This window comes from Diorhabda sublineata, chromosome X (genome assembly GCF_026230105.1).
Source record: "Diorhabda sublineata isolate icDioSubl1.1 chromosome X, icDioSubl1.1, whole genome shotgun sequence".
NCBI classification, from domain to species: domain Eukaryota; kingdom Metazoa; phylum Arthropoda; class Insecta; order Coleoptera; family Chrysomelidae; genus Diorhabda; species Diorhabda sublineata.
Genome location: NC_079485.1, coordinates 36,961,638 through 36,975,388, shown reverse-complemented (window position 1 = coordinate 36,975,388; position 13,751 = coordinate 36,961,638). Strand labels below are relative to the sequence as shown.

Genomic DNA, 13,751 nt, shown 5'->3' with positions numbered 1-13,751 from the left:
GTATGGATGAAAGAGAGTCAGTACATATGGCGATATGTTTATGAGGAGAAGAAATATATTTGGAAGCTTGAAGGATACTGTATACTTCACCAGTGTAAACACTACACGTCGAGGGTAAGCGGGTTATGAGTTCGTGGTTTGTAGTGACTGCGCAGCCTACACCGAATTCAGCTTTGGAGGCATCCGTATAGAGAATTAGGTCGAAGAATTTTTTATGCAGAATTTCCAAGAATCCTTTCTTGCTGTCATTTGAAACTAATAAGATGCCTGATAAGAACAACCTGCATTTCTAAAAAATATTTTCGGTAGCGGAACTTTACTGTGTAATCAATAAGTGACCATTTCCTGGGCTTGGCACCTGTAAAGTGCAATTGTCATAATAGTAGAGGCATAAATTATTTATTATGGCCATAACTGTTTCCATATTGTTGATTTTGATTTTCTTGTATATGACGGTATCAAGTTATCTACCTCAACTTTTTTTTCTTCTAAACTATCTTTCCAAAAACGTATCATTCTCTTCTTACAAATAAAATTTGTCACGTTTTTGAAACTTGTCAAGAAAGAGTCAAAAGAGAAAGAGAATTTCATGTCTTATCGACCTCAATTTATTAAGTCACCAAACATCAAACTAAAATAAACGTTTATGATTTTGTTAAAATTCTATTTATTATTCAAGTATGAAATTTTCGTTTCGAATCTCCCAGAGGTTTGAATTAATTTTTGTAAATTATCTGTCGTTTGCGAATTCTTTACGAAAATTTCAAAGAATTCGTACCTCGAAAGAATTCTCCATAATATTATTTAAGGTCAGTCTTTTTAACTTGTTGACAACTAATTGCTGTGAATGAGAAAATGTGCACATTACTAGAATGACTAGGTTCAATAACGATACAAAATAGAATTTCCTCCGGATACAAACATGCCTGAATTAATTAATTTCCTATACTTTTGTTGAAGCTATTTATCTTGAAACCTTTAGGCCCATTGGCAATAGAAATGTGCAATAGTAGAAAATTAATAATTGGATACAAAGTTAAAACGTAAATATATTGCATTATTATTACACCAACAGTGGTCGAAGATCAAAAAGTGACGAACAGCAATATACATAGATATTTTTCAATAATTTCAGTTATAGTTCCCACACCCCGTAGGTAACAGTATATTGGTTACATTATTATTATTAACATAAAACTTTGTAACTAATTCAGGTACGTTAAGCCATAATATTGGTTTTGGAAATTTAAAGCCTTCAAGCTGGATTTACATATTATACCTTCTAATAATTATTGTATAATTTGAAATTTCTGTCATGGATTTTATATCAAGTTTCCAAGCTACTTTCTTATCCTACTATGTATTATTGGAACGTATTCATCGTATTGGGCTTGATAGAAATTACCAGCGATAGGTTGCCCCAAATTGTATTTCTTCGCAAAATTTCTTACATTCCATTTCAATCGTTGATTTAAGCAACTGAAAAAAAACGCATTTCAATTTACAGTAGAAATATAAAAAAAAATGAACGGAAGGAATTATACCATGAAGCCTAATTGTTTAATCTCCGAATTTAGTAAAAATTTTAAATAATCCTTCTATGTTACATACGATGTGATAAATGCAGTTTTTTTTAATAAAAAAGACATGAGTGAAGACAGAGAAATTGTAAGAAAACCAAACAGATTTGGTAAAAAGTTGATAACCCAAATACACGATACAGATACTATCTTTGAACGTATATTGTGAATTTACCTTATTTCTGATTCAGAGTAATCAATAAATCCGTGTTGCTTATAAATAAGATATATGTATCTATGTAAACCCGTTTTCTCACGAGGTGCTGATGATATGTACTTTGCAATGAGTTGTCCGCTTTTAATATCATTTCCACCTACGTTTCCTACAAGCCAATGTAGTACTTGTCCAGATGATTGATTTAGACGAGAAGGTGCATCTGGATCTAAGAAAAAAATTACAAACTGCTGAAGTTTTCATGAAATGTATGATATACCATGAAAGTTTGATGAGAAGTATTATTCTCGGAAAACTGAGGCTTTAATAATATGTAACACTAGAATTAGTAAAATTTATACGAAACTGCTGCAATAGATTTTTTTCTAAGTCATGCATTAAATTGCAGTCCAATTTTTAGTTATGTATGTCTTGTTGAAAGTATCTCTACATTTGACTAGTAAGCAAATTAGGCACAGCAAAAGTTCAAAATGTCTTCAATACTACATGATATAAGATTAAAATATATTTTATGATTACCCTGATTGCTCAAATCTTATCTGTGTGGTAATATCATCTTTTGATTATAAAATATGGGTCTTGTTTCATATACAATAATTTTTGAGTGACAGAGGAAATAGTGTAAGGAATTCAAGCCGGGTAATCGCGAGAATAACGCATTATGAACCATCTGCTGAGAAACAACATTATTTATGTATTATCTCACATCATGCGCTTAATGAGGTGAAATGTTATCTATTTGCAGTTAATTATGGTTTGAACCATTGTCATTTTTCAAAAGTTTCAAATAATGTCTTTAGAAAATTGGAAATAATGGAGCAAGAGTATAATATTGTTTACAAATATATTCAAATACACTAGATCATTTAAATTTCTTCAAATGGAAAAAGACCAATTATTTTGTCGTCTATAACTTCAGCTGATAATATATTATTCTTTAGATGTCGGATTCTCTCACCCAATACGGATTGTTACAAGACCAGTATCTGCAATCAAGCCAATTTACGTTTCCTTCGTAACATATTTTTATCATTTTTTCGGTAAACTTTTCAAGTCTATCGAATTCATCATCTAACAACTCACAAAGCAGGTTTACTTTGTACAGATGGATTTGATTAAAAATCTCATCACGAATATTTTTGAAACAATTCGATGGTCCTCTGGTCTTTGACGGATAGTTCTCAAGAAATTGTAATGATAAACATGTCTAAACATAAAAAATCATAAACTGTTAAAGGATTAACTAAACTATTCCGTGATATACGTTATGTAGTAGGACATTCCGATATAGATAAACGTCGGCATGCACACTATTCAAAAAAAACAAATCAAGGATAATTACAGTTTCACCCACGTATACTAGTAATTGATCAACTACATCAATTATAATATTGATATGTTATATTTTTTATTCCAAATACAAAGTACAGTTTTTAAATACAAGCATGTCTAGTGTTATTTGCATAAATACTATCATATTATTCACACAATTCTCAGTAGTCCAATAACAAACATCAACAGTACATTACTTACCAATCATAACTACCGTATACAGAGTACTACTGTCAGTATTCCACTTTATAGAGGGTTCATCTTTCACTTGAGTAGGAGTAAGTTCATTTCCTAACTCAACTTTCAGCCCATTGGGAAATGTAACCTGCAACAATATTCATAATTATTTGTCAAGTGAGTTCAACTTAAGATAAATCAAGTGGCAATGCAATGAAATTTGATATATAAGCATCGATCAATCAATTGGTATAAATAATGATAATTTACCAAAGACACGTATTATCGTACGTGTGACTTATAGTATCATCTACATATTACGTCCTAAATAGAATAATAGAATCTTTTCCGAAATCGACATATGTCTAAAAGTGATGTATTGTTAAAAAATCCAAATAATTGTTAAAAATGGTATCCAGAAATATCAGCAGCTTTTTTGCAGTGGCGATGCTCAGTTCAGTTAAGACGATTCTAGTCAGCCATAGCAGGATAAATCCTTCGACACCTTCTGACTATTGTATCGATCACACTTGTTTTTGATTTGCCGTAAGTTTTGTGTTAAATTCCATGCCAATTAATTTAAATAGGATAATTAATAATTGCTTGATTTTATCTAACCGATAGTTCGCAATTGGAAGTAAGGATAGTGCCAGAGGACGTTAGTTGGAGTGAGTTTTATTACATGAACCAAATAGTAGTACTAGCTGGTGATGTCTTCAGTTCCAATTAGAAACTTCGAACGAGTGATTATTGCAACGCTCCGATGCGATGCGGTTATGCCTCTCTCCCTGCAATTACTAGTCATTTTGTCGAAATCGACAAAAAGTTCGATGGACGCTATGTTTTCCAGTGAAGAGACAATTCAATATTCATCGCGGTTTTATCCATAAAAGAATTTTTTTCCATATTTTCGAAATATTTTAATTTCTAATAATAGAAGAGTTGAATTGTAGATATAATATATTTTAATCAATCAAACGCACTTCAGAAAATACATTGAAAGTTTGAGAAAAACTGCAAACATTTTCTAAGCGCAAATTTACGCAATTGGGAGATGTGCCCAGCAAATAGTAAGACACTGAGCTGTTCTACAATCAGTCTCAAATGGTTTGCCAAGACTTGTTCATAGATGATAAATTAAATAGCAATAACAAAGTTACCCTATTGTGGGTATTAGGAATCAATAGAATAAAAAGAAATGAGATCTACCAAAAGGGGATCCAAACTCCTTTCTGGAACCGTTTTTCAGTATCAGTACGGATACACTTTATAACGAAATTTTGAAAAATACGAAGAAAATATTGGGTAACATTGTAGGGCTAACACTTTACTTGGAATCTACAACCAGAAGAGACCCGAGAATTTGATAACCAAAAGAAATATGGATTAAAAGTTTCGATAGGAGCTATCACAGGACATTTCTGATTGGATGGATACCTCAATGGATACTCAAACTGGTAGATAGACAGTTGAAGATTCTATTGATAAGAAACAGAAACATTTATCCACAAGGCACTATACTCGAGAAGATATTGAATAGTACAGAAAGACTTACCTAAGCTCAATTTTTCAAATATCAATAAAACAACATGTATACAGGAAATATTTCTTTAAAAATGATCTCGTTTCATCATTAACGTTGAGTTATATATAAATTTTGATAAAAATTAATTGATTCAAATTCAAAATAATATTGTAATAATAAAAATTAAGTTTCTAATTACCTCAAGAATTTCCGCCGGTACTGTATCAATAATGGTGGGCACAATATCTTCTTTTTCCATTGTAATCGATATAATGTTATAGACATATAATGAAAGTGATGTAGGAATAACTTGAGGTCGAATTCATTGACCTTTAATTAGAATTACAATACTTACTCAGGATTTAATATATACCTTATATGATAATATATCCCACTACACGTACACGAGACTGGAATGGAACAACAAAACATTTGGAAACAAACTATGGAACATTATTAATACGAAGATGCTTCGTTGAGTGATGAGTGATACACATTGGAAGTGGTTCTTACTCATGCAAGAGGTCTCAGAGAAATGAAACAAAATCACAGTATAAATGTAACGTTGTACTCTCATAAATATTCAATTGATATATGGCAAAGTATTTTTTCTGTACACAAATTCATAATACTATCGATACAATACCCATACAATACCCTACTCTGAGTTTGAGAGTTGTCTCATGTCAAGGTCGAAAGAAAGTGGTTAGATTGAAAAAAATGGAAATCTTAGGCTTATGTGCACTGAGGCTTTGTTAGAGTTAAGAAAAACGCTACTGCTCTTCGTATTAATGAATACTATTTTGAGACAGCCACAGAAATATTAATTTATAAATAGCCATAAACAGATGTCCAGTATCTCGCTGCAAACAGTTCCGGAGCTCCATTAGTGTATATTCCATGACTAGTTTCGACTTGTTTATTTCAGTTGATTGCACTCATGGACCCTTGATCATGTAATAAGATTTGGTACATTACTTTTCCGATAGTATTTATCTAAATTATTTTTCACACCCATTAATAGATCTTGAGATGAACTATGGCTATGCGAAGCTGTTTGGTGCAGTTATCCTCAAACATCGGATTTTGTCGGCAGTAGTTGTTGTCCAGAAAAGGGCATTGTTTTTTTCCAAATTCTTAGAATCATAAACATATTTAATCATACCAACTATATTGGAACTTGAGATTATAGAATTATGTGGAGAATTTAATTTGGAAAATATTATAACATTTTCTAAATCAAAAATTAAATTAATAGTTGTATGACTACCTAAATTTATTTGAGAGGTGATAACTTAAAAACTCAAATATCTTTTGTATTTTATCCAGATTTCTGTGTTTCTTGGTTTTCGCTTATAATGGTTATAGATTTATTAGAATTTTCCATCAGTTTTTTCTACATTGAAGTTCGTAAATTAAATTCGTGAATTATATTTTTCTGAATTTTCTGTAATAACTAAATTGCTCTCTAATACTTAATTTCGTCATCTACATCTAAATTACCGAATAGCCATTTATCAATTTCACCAACTAAGTACATTAGCTACTCCTCTACGATTTCTAACATTAGGAATTGAATTGTTTGTTTTTCTTCTAAGGAATGGATAAGATATTGTGTTCTTCTTAGCATGGTTCGCGATAAGCTATGATATGATATGCTATAAGGCTGTTACTATTACTTATTATACTACTACTATTATAATACCTTTACCTATACTATTTACTTGCTTAAACTAAGTCTACCTAATACCAGGGGGTTCATTGTTACCAACCTCAGGAAGATCGTTATAGCTAATGTCAGACATTTTTTACTAGTTGATCCTGCTTCATATTTTTGTTTTCAACATCTAGAATTTTCACTAAAAGTCTAGTGAAATCTCTCAATCGGGGAGTTAGACTTACTGTTTTACGCAGTAGTGGAATGTAAATGATTATGATGTAATTTACAGTAGTCGAAGTTGTTGAATTCGGTACCACGGTCTGTGGTAATTTGTTGAAATAGGCCATGATGAGAGATGAAATAGAGTAGAGTTCATCGACTACGGCTACACCTGCTATATTATCTAATAATAGTGATATAAGATTTGTAGACGTTAAATTAAATTTTAAAACAGGGGGATTTGTGTCATATTTGTTTTTTAAGCAAATTTCGCAATCATTAATTAATTTTTCAATATCTTCATTCTTTTTGGCCCAATAATATCGTGTACTATGTGATTTTTTTACTTCGTTAATACATCTATATCCTGATTTGTCTCATTATATTCGATTTTTGTTTTTTTTTCCGTAGTTTATACGTTAGTTAAAACTTGTGCAATGAATAAATTTGAACGCTGAATTTTTAAATAGGTTTTGAGTTGTTACTACAAATATTCGCACGAGAGAATCATTTTGAAAATATAAAGTATAATTTTGTATGAGGCTGTTGTATTCTTCGGTAAATCTCATTATATTAGATTCGCTTTAAACTTCGGTATTGTTACATATAATCTAATATTCGAGCTTTCGAATATTTTATTACGGGTTACTCTAGTCATAGCTATTCCTGATATTGGAATATTTAGAATTAGATTCTCTTCTGCTGTGTGTACAGTATCTAAAGTCTTGTAACTTTTGTCTTCGTTTTTGATGATGTTTGTGCAGGGTTTTCTAATGTCACGTCTGAAATAGTATTTCTTCGTTTATTTTATATGTTTTGGTGTCTCTAACATTGCTAATAGATCTACGTTGTCTAAAATCGGTTGATCATTGTTTTCTTGTTCTTGCAGAACTCGATTAAGATCAGTTAAATCGTTTTCGTAAAAATGCAGTTTCAAGTGTATTAACTACCACGTTATTTTTTCTATTCAAATATTCAATTTCATCACTTTCTTTAAACTTTAAACGGTATTTTCTAGCTTTGATTGAATAACTTTTTACTACATAAATCAATATTTGAATTCATATTAATGAGATCTTGTAGTCTTATAACTCATAAAATTCGTGGAAGTCGTATAAAATAAAGTCAAATAAATAATCGTTACATTTAAATTCTGGAAATGTAGGTACTAAAGCATGGTATTTTTATATTTCTACTCAGATTTGCAGGTGTCTCTTGATAACAGCGTATACATAACTTGTATGTAGACTATCGTTAATCTAGCAAAAAATACGTATGTGTCACTAACCAGTATGCCATTTGGGCTATTCATAGTATGCTTTTATAAAAAAATTTCACCATGCCACCTATTTTTTTGCAGAAAAATTTAGATGATCCTTGAAGCTATGAAATTAAACTTGAGTTTAGCAAAAAATTAAAATCCTCAATAACATTTTGCTGGAAAGACGGTACAGTCTATATGAGCAATATGAAAATATGTATTGAAACAGTTCATAAGAGAACGGAGGAGGTTTTCTTGTCTAAACAAAGTTTCTATCGTATTAAATCAAAAAGTTTAGTAATTTAAATTGTATTAAAAATATGTACAACATAAGAGCACACTATATGGAATAATCATAAGCCCTGCAACGAATATTTCAAATTATTTCTTGTCTCCAATTTTCATTACATTACATAAACTACTTGTGATATGGGTTCTTCGCTCTTAACTTTAGTCAACGGTAAAGATAATACTAATAATCATATTTTTGGAAGTACCTTATTAAAATATTGTATGATATGGTATAATTAGAGCATATTAAGTCTTTAAAACACGAATTATGTCATCTCCACCCTATATAACTATATAAGAAGAGATGATGGCGTTGTAAATAACTTGTTCAGGTCATGTAAATTAATATAATATAAGACCATTCTCTGTTGTGAAGTACAGTCTAAGCTATAATTTCAACACTTTGTACTGAACAAAACTTGTCGGGATACTTAATTTGTAGTTTCGTTCAGTAGTCACATTTTTTTTAAGTATAGCGTCATAGCTAAAATACATCAAATGGAATAATTATTGTAAAAACCAGTTATTCAGAAATACCTTACGATATTTTCTAAAGGATTCTTCTAGTCCCGATAAATTGATGTCTTGGGTGTCTGCAGGCGAACTCGGTTTCGTGGGCCACGTCTGTCTGCCGAGTAGGTATTGTGAATACTGCTCTAAATGGAATTATGATGGACAGCTAGGAACAGCATCTGCCGTAGTAGTATCGGTGAAGCAGAGTCAGGTAAGCAACCTTTCTTGAATGCTCTAAGTTTCTGGTCAACTCTAGATCGCCTACAAGCCAAATTGCTCTCTTTTATTTTGAGTCGAGAACCCTCAGGGTCTACTTGGGAGCCGGGCTCCAAATGTGCGAGTAATACTCCACAGATGGATAAATCTGGGCCTTGTAGAGGATTAGAAGCTGCTGTGGAACGATTAGCTCTTGCTCACATTCAGAATAGCCATACAAGGCATCGATTATATGGGCTATCCATTCAAAATTGCAAAATACGTTGAGGTTAAAAAGTGATTTTTGATATAGGTCCACTACCATTATTGCAAATGGTTGCATGACCATCTATCTAATCCAACGAAAAGTAGTATGGAGATCACTATCTATTAGTAACGTAAAAGTCAGTATTGAGAGTGTCATTAATGGAAGCGCAATCAACCTCACTTAATTTGAACATCATTGCTTCTGACTTAGAAAAAAGTATAAATACTTCAAACAATACTAACTTCACTTTTGACATTTATTGGAAAAACTACTGAAGGTTGAATATTTGAATGAAGTTTTGAAATATAAAAAAACGCGCTCTAGCCACTACACTGAGTATTAGACACATATGGGTCTAGTGAATTTGATGGACCAATAAATGCTTCTTCCAACGAGTCCAAGTTTTTGAAATTCATTTAGTCGCAAAATTGAAGTGAAACTTAGATTCAAAAGGCATATAATTTTCACACTAAGCTGATGGATTTCAGTAAAAAATCACTAAGCGGGTTCACTCTTGGTGACTTTCTTAGAAAATATTCTCCATAATCTTCTTTAGTACAAATTTGTCCACCAAAACTAATAGTTTCTAAGATGTGTGTTAAGAATTTGCCTTCCGTTAAGAGAGAATTACTGATCAAAAACAAGATACAATAAAAAATACATAATCCAATTAAATGTCAGCTAGCTTGAAATGAATATTCTATCTCAGCGTCATATTTTAGACATACAAGATTACTTTATCTTGTTAAAAATTGAAACCCATACATTGATGAAAGTCAAATTTTATTAATCTTTTTGGACACAAATGAGTAAAATTTTAATTCTCAATGTATAATTAGGAATGAAAAGTCTTACCTATAACATGAATTTCTGGTTCAAGGATAATTTGTTTGAATTATAAGTAATAATTAGTATAGTTGAACAAATTGTCAATGCTAGATTGAATTTAATGATATATAGAATTAAATTGAATTCACTTATTTTTGTGTTTTTTCATATTTAGCAGTAAGAGATGGCCAAATGGTTTGGCGTGTCCTAAATGACTGAGAAACTCGTCGAGACGTTCCTCGTCTTGGACAATCATCTGATAGACGTGGATTTCGATTCTGCATCATAGAAGAATTGTGATTATCTGAATTTACACCACAACTGGTACCAACAAGAGGCTCATCTTCAGTGAATTCACATCCATCTTCCATCAATTTGGAAGAAGTAACAATCAATTTGTTACTTTTAATAATTTTACCGTTCATCATGCTAACGGCCTTGAGAGCGTTATCTGGTGTTATGTAGGTCACCAAACCAAATGCTACTCTACTATAACGATAGAATTTAATTCTACTTTCAACTATTTCTCCAAACTGTGCGAATGCGTTTTCCATTTCGATTTTTGTGATATCAACATCCAAATTTCTTATGCATATAGTGCGTTTATGTTTATGAATTCTTTCTAACTTTTCCTCTTCCCTCTCTACAAAACTTTTGAATCGTGTTACGTACAAACGTTGATTGTTTTCCATTAACATCCCTAAAAGAGATAAAGATTACTTTCATCAAAATAGATGAAAAAAATATTACATATTTTTTTTGGAATTATAATAGCCATTTGCAAATTTTGAGCAAAAAATTATCGACAAAGATCCTTCTTATTACAATAAAAAATGTTTCAGACTAGTGGTCCTCAGCTTCACAATAAGGGGTGAATATTATAAGAAAAAGAGCAATATATATAAAATGCTGGATATTGAAGCATAACCGTCCAAAATTTCAGATATATCCCAAGATGAGATACTTCATATCAGATTACAGTTAAGTAGCTATTCATCGGAACTAACTTGACAAATTTGACAAAAATCTTTTAAGTACCAAGATGCGTAGAACAAGACTGCTTATGTTCATCGAAAGTAAATATAGATTTACGCTGTTAGAAATTCAATAAATATTAATACTTATATTATTTCGAATCATGTTCCAATAACTGTGATACAAATCGATAATTCTAAACTGTTTGGAATTTGCTGACTAAGGCAATATAACTAACATTATCAATATTGTATATATTAGGAACTATAGATTATGGTCATATACTAACAAGTAGATAACAAAAATATTCAATACAAAAGACTTATGAATAAATAAGTACCACTGAATCGATTTAATTACTTTAATTGTGAATGTTATGAGCAGCCTTTTTCTGAAACTTCATTTTATGAATCAATAAACTGATCAGAAAATATATAGTAGTTTATATTCACAAAAATATTGACCAAACTGTTTGATGGGAAAAAGAAGATGAAATTTACCTACTCAATTTTAACTAGCAATTGTATTAGTTTCTCAAAAAATTGTTTTAACTCTTATAATAATTATTATTATAGTTAAAACAATTTTTATTATTATTATTATTCTACTCCCACCATTTTATCTTCTTCCTCAATTCACTCAAACCACATTGAATGAAGACTTCAACTTTTTATATTTCTGATCATTACTAATTTACAAGTTCTAATAAATCAACATTCTTAAGCGAAACTTCCAAAATGAGGAGCGATAGAGCAAGAGCAACATAAAACAGAGTTAGTTGGAATAGACATTAGCTTTTTCACCAACTAACAAAGTCTATATATGGTCAGCTGGGCGCGTCGATTGAATCCAGTAAGCAAACATAAACTTCTACATAGGCTAGGGGAAATGACCGAAATTCAGTTGTTCTATGCTAGTTGACTAGTGCCTAAGTTAAGAGTGACGGTTGATTCTAATGAAATGAAGCTTGATCGACTTTTTTCACAGTATCGGAAGCTTTCTGAAGAAATAGATCATAATCTTCAGCCAAATATTAGGTCTTCTCTAAACCCACGAAGGAGTCGATTTTCACTTATAATCGCATTAGAGCTTGAATTTTTCGGAAAGTTTTTTCGATGTGCAAATTTTTTGAAAACTTCCAAAGGGCCAGGTCGAAGAAAATTTTCGTACAAAATTTGCAACCGACAAATAATTCACGGAGATTAATTCAAACTCGTAGGAGATTCGGTAGGAAACTTTTATACTAAAAATAATAAATAAAAATTTCATGTCTGCCCTATTAATAAGCATTTCTTTTAGTTTGGTGTTTGATGACTCAATAAATTCAGGTAGCTAAGACATGACTTTGTTTGACGCTTTCTTCAGAATATTTAAAGCACGTATTAAAAATTTATTTGTTAGAAGAAAATATTGTGATTTGAAAATGATAGTTTGGAAAAAATGAAAGTTGAGGTAGATAACTTGATATCGTACAATACGAGAAAATCAAAATCAACAATTTGGAAACAATTTTGGGCATTGTGTAAAGGTATGAGTTGTATTCTTCATGAAATTATTCCCATTTGCAACCATAAATCCAGTGGTTGAAAGGAACAAAGTGATATCGAATTTTTACTTCCATTTTATGGAGCATATAAATAAAGTCGAGAAAATACTGGTCTCCTTATTTTATTCACCATAGACGAAACAGAAGTAGAAATCGAATTTAAAAAACAGTTGAAATTTTTAATTGATGTTACCAATAAATAACATGTATGTACTTTCAGATGAAAATAAATATGTATTAAAAAAATTTATGCCTCTGCTATTATGACAATCAGATTACGCAACCGATAAAATTTTCGAAAAAGATGTTGTTATACTGATCTGTTAATACATACCATTCATTCCCTCTATAGCTGCCAATGCTACTTCTGGATATTGGTATTCCACGCAACCAAAACCTCTTGAAACTCCATAGTTATCTCTAACTATTTTGCATCTAACAACCTCTCCAAAAAGTTGGAACATCTCGTATAATTTCTCTTCATCAGTACTTATCGGCAAATTATCGATGTGTAATTTAGTGAAAAATCTTTCATTTGCATTTCCAGTCTTGTGATTTTCTTCTGGGATAAATAGTTTCACGAATATACGTTGGTTTCTTACGAACTTACCATTTAAAGCTTCGACACATCTTTTAGCATCGTCAACTTCTTTAAAATGTACGATACCATAGCCTGGACAATCATCACGCTTATTGGTATAAATAGCACATTCTGTAATTATTCCATAATCGCTAAATAGAGCATAGAGATTTTGGCTGCCAAATTTTTTCTCCAGATTCTCAACATATACTGCAGGTGATCTACTGAATGTTTCACAAATTTCATTCTCTCCAATTGTGGGAAGAGCTGAAATAAGATATATGATTAATAAATAATCAAACGTTTTCTAGATAAGTTTTGTGCAATCTTTTTATGAAAAATATTGATAACTGTGAAGGGTTGTATTGTGCTACAAAGCTCTATAACGCACCCATGTTTGATGAAAGGCAACGGAAAAAGGCTAGTAATGAGAAAGTAAATGAGAATTATACGTAGTTGGCAACAAATCAAATACTTAAATAAGTGGATTATTCCAAATTATTCAAAAAGTAGTGAAATTAAAAAGATCAACTGAACTTTGAAATGTAGATTGAGTATTAAAATTATATTGTTTGGATTATTTTAACATACAGATGTATGTTGAAGTAATTTTTTAGTTTAGACAT

General features: G+C 31.0%; 2 protein-coding genes across 2 annotated transcripts; both read right to left on the bottom strand.

Moving 5' to 3' along the window:
• Positions 1 to 1,031: 1,031 nt before the first annotated feature.
• On the bottom strand, positions 1,032 to 5,325 carry LOC130450908 (protein D3-like). The gene is made up of 4 exons (XM_056789626.1): positions 4,989 to 5,325; positions 3,289 to 3,412; positions 1,756 to 1,963; positions 1,032 to 1,479 (listed from the first exon to the last, which is right to left on the bottom strand). The coding sequence occupies exons 1-4, from the start codon at positions 5,046 to 5,048 to the stop codon at positions 1,341 to 1,343; spliced, it is 531 nt and encodes a 176-aa protein (XP_056645604.1). The 5' UTR covers positions 5,049 to 5,325; the 3' UTR covers positions 1,032 to 1,340.
• A 4,848-nt stretch (positions 5,326 to 10,173) lies between these two features.
• LOC130451087 (polyadenylate-binding protein 4-like) lies at positions 10,174 to 13,520 on the bottom strand. The gene is made up of 4 exons (XM_056789882.1): positions 13,517 to 13,520; positions 13,156 to 13,392; positions 12,880 to 13,107; positions 10,174 to 10,724 (listed from the first exon to the last, which is right to left on the bottom strand). Exons 1-4 carry the CDS (start codon positions 13,518 to 13,520, stop codon positions 10,174 to 10,176), a joined length of 1,020 nt encoding a protein of 339 aa, XP_056645860.1.
• Between the last annotated feature and the right edge of the window lie 231 nt (positions 13,521 to 13,751).

Bases quoted from the DNA above. Each gene is read 5' to 3' on its own strand.
- LOC130450908 (XM_056789626.1), bottom strand. From the start codon at position 5,048: ATGGAAAAAGAAGATATTGTGCCCACCATTATTGATACAGTACCGGCG. The intron at 1,964-3,288 runs GTAAGTAATGTA...TTTTTTTCTTAG, and splicing joins GTATACGGTAGTTATGATTG to ATCCAGATGCACCTTCTCGT. The intron at 1,480-1,755 runs GTAAATTCACAA...GTTTTTTTTCAG, and splicing joins TACTCTGAATCAGAAATAAG to TTGCTTAAATCAACGATTGA.
- LOC130451087 (XM_056789882.1), bottom strand. The intron at 13,108-13,155 runs GTAAGTTCGTAA...TATTTATCCCAG, and splicing joins ATGTGTCGAAGCTTTAAATG to AAGAAAATCACAAGACTGGA. The intron at 10,725-12,879 runs GTATGTATTAAC...TATCTCTTTTAG, and splicing joins AGCTATAGAGGGAATGAATG to GGATGTTAATGGAAAACAAT.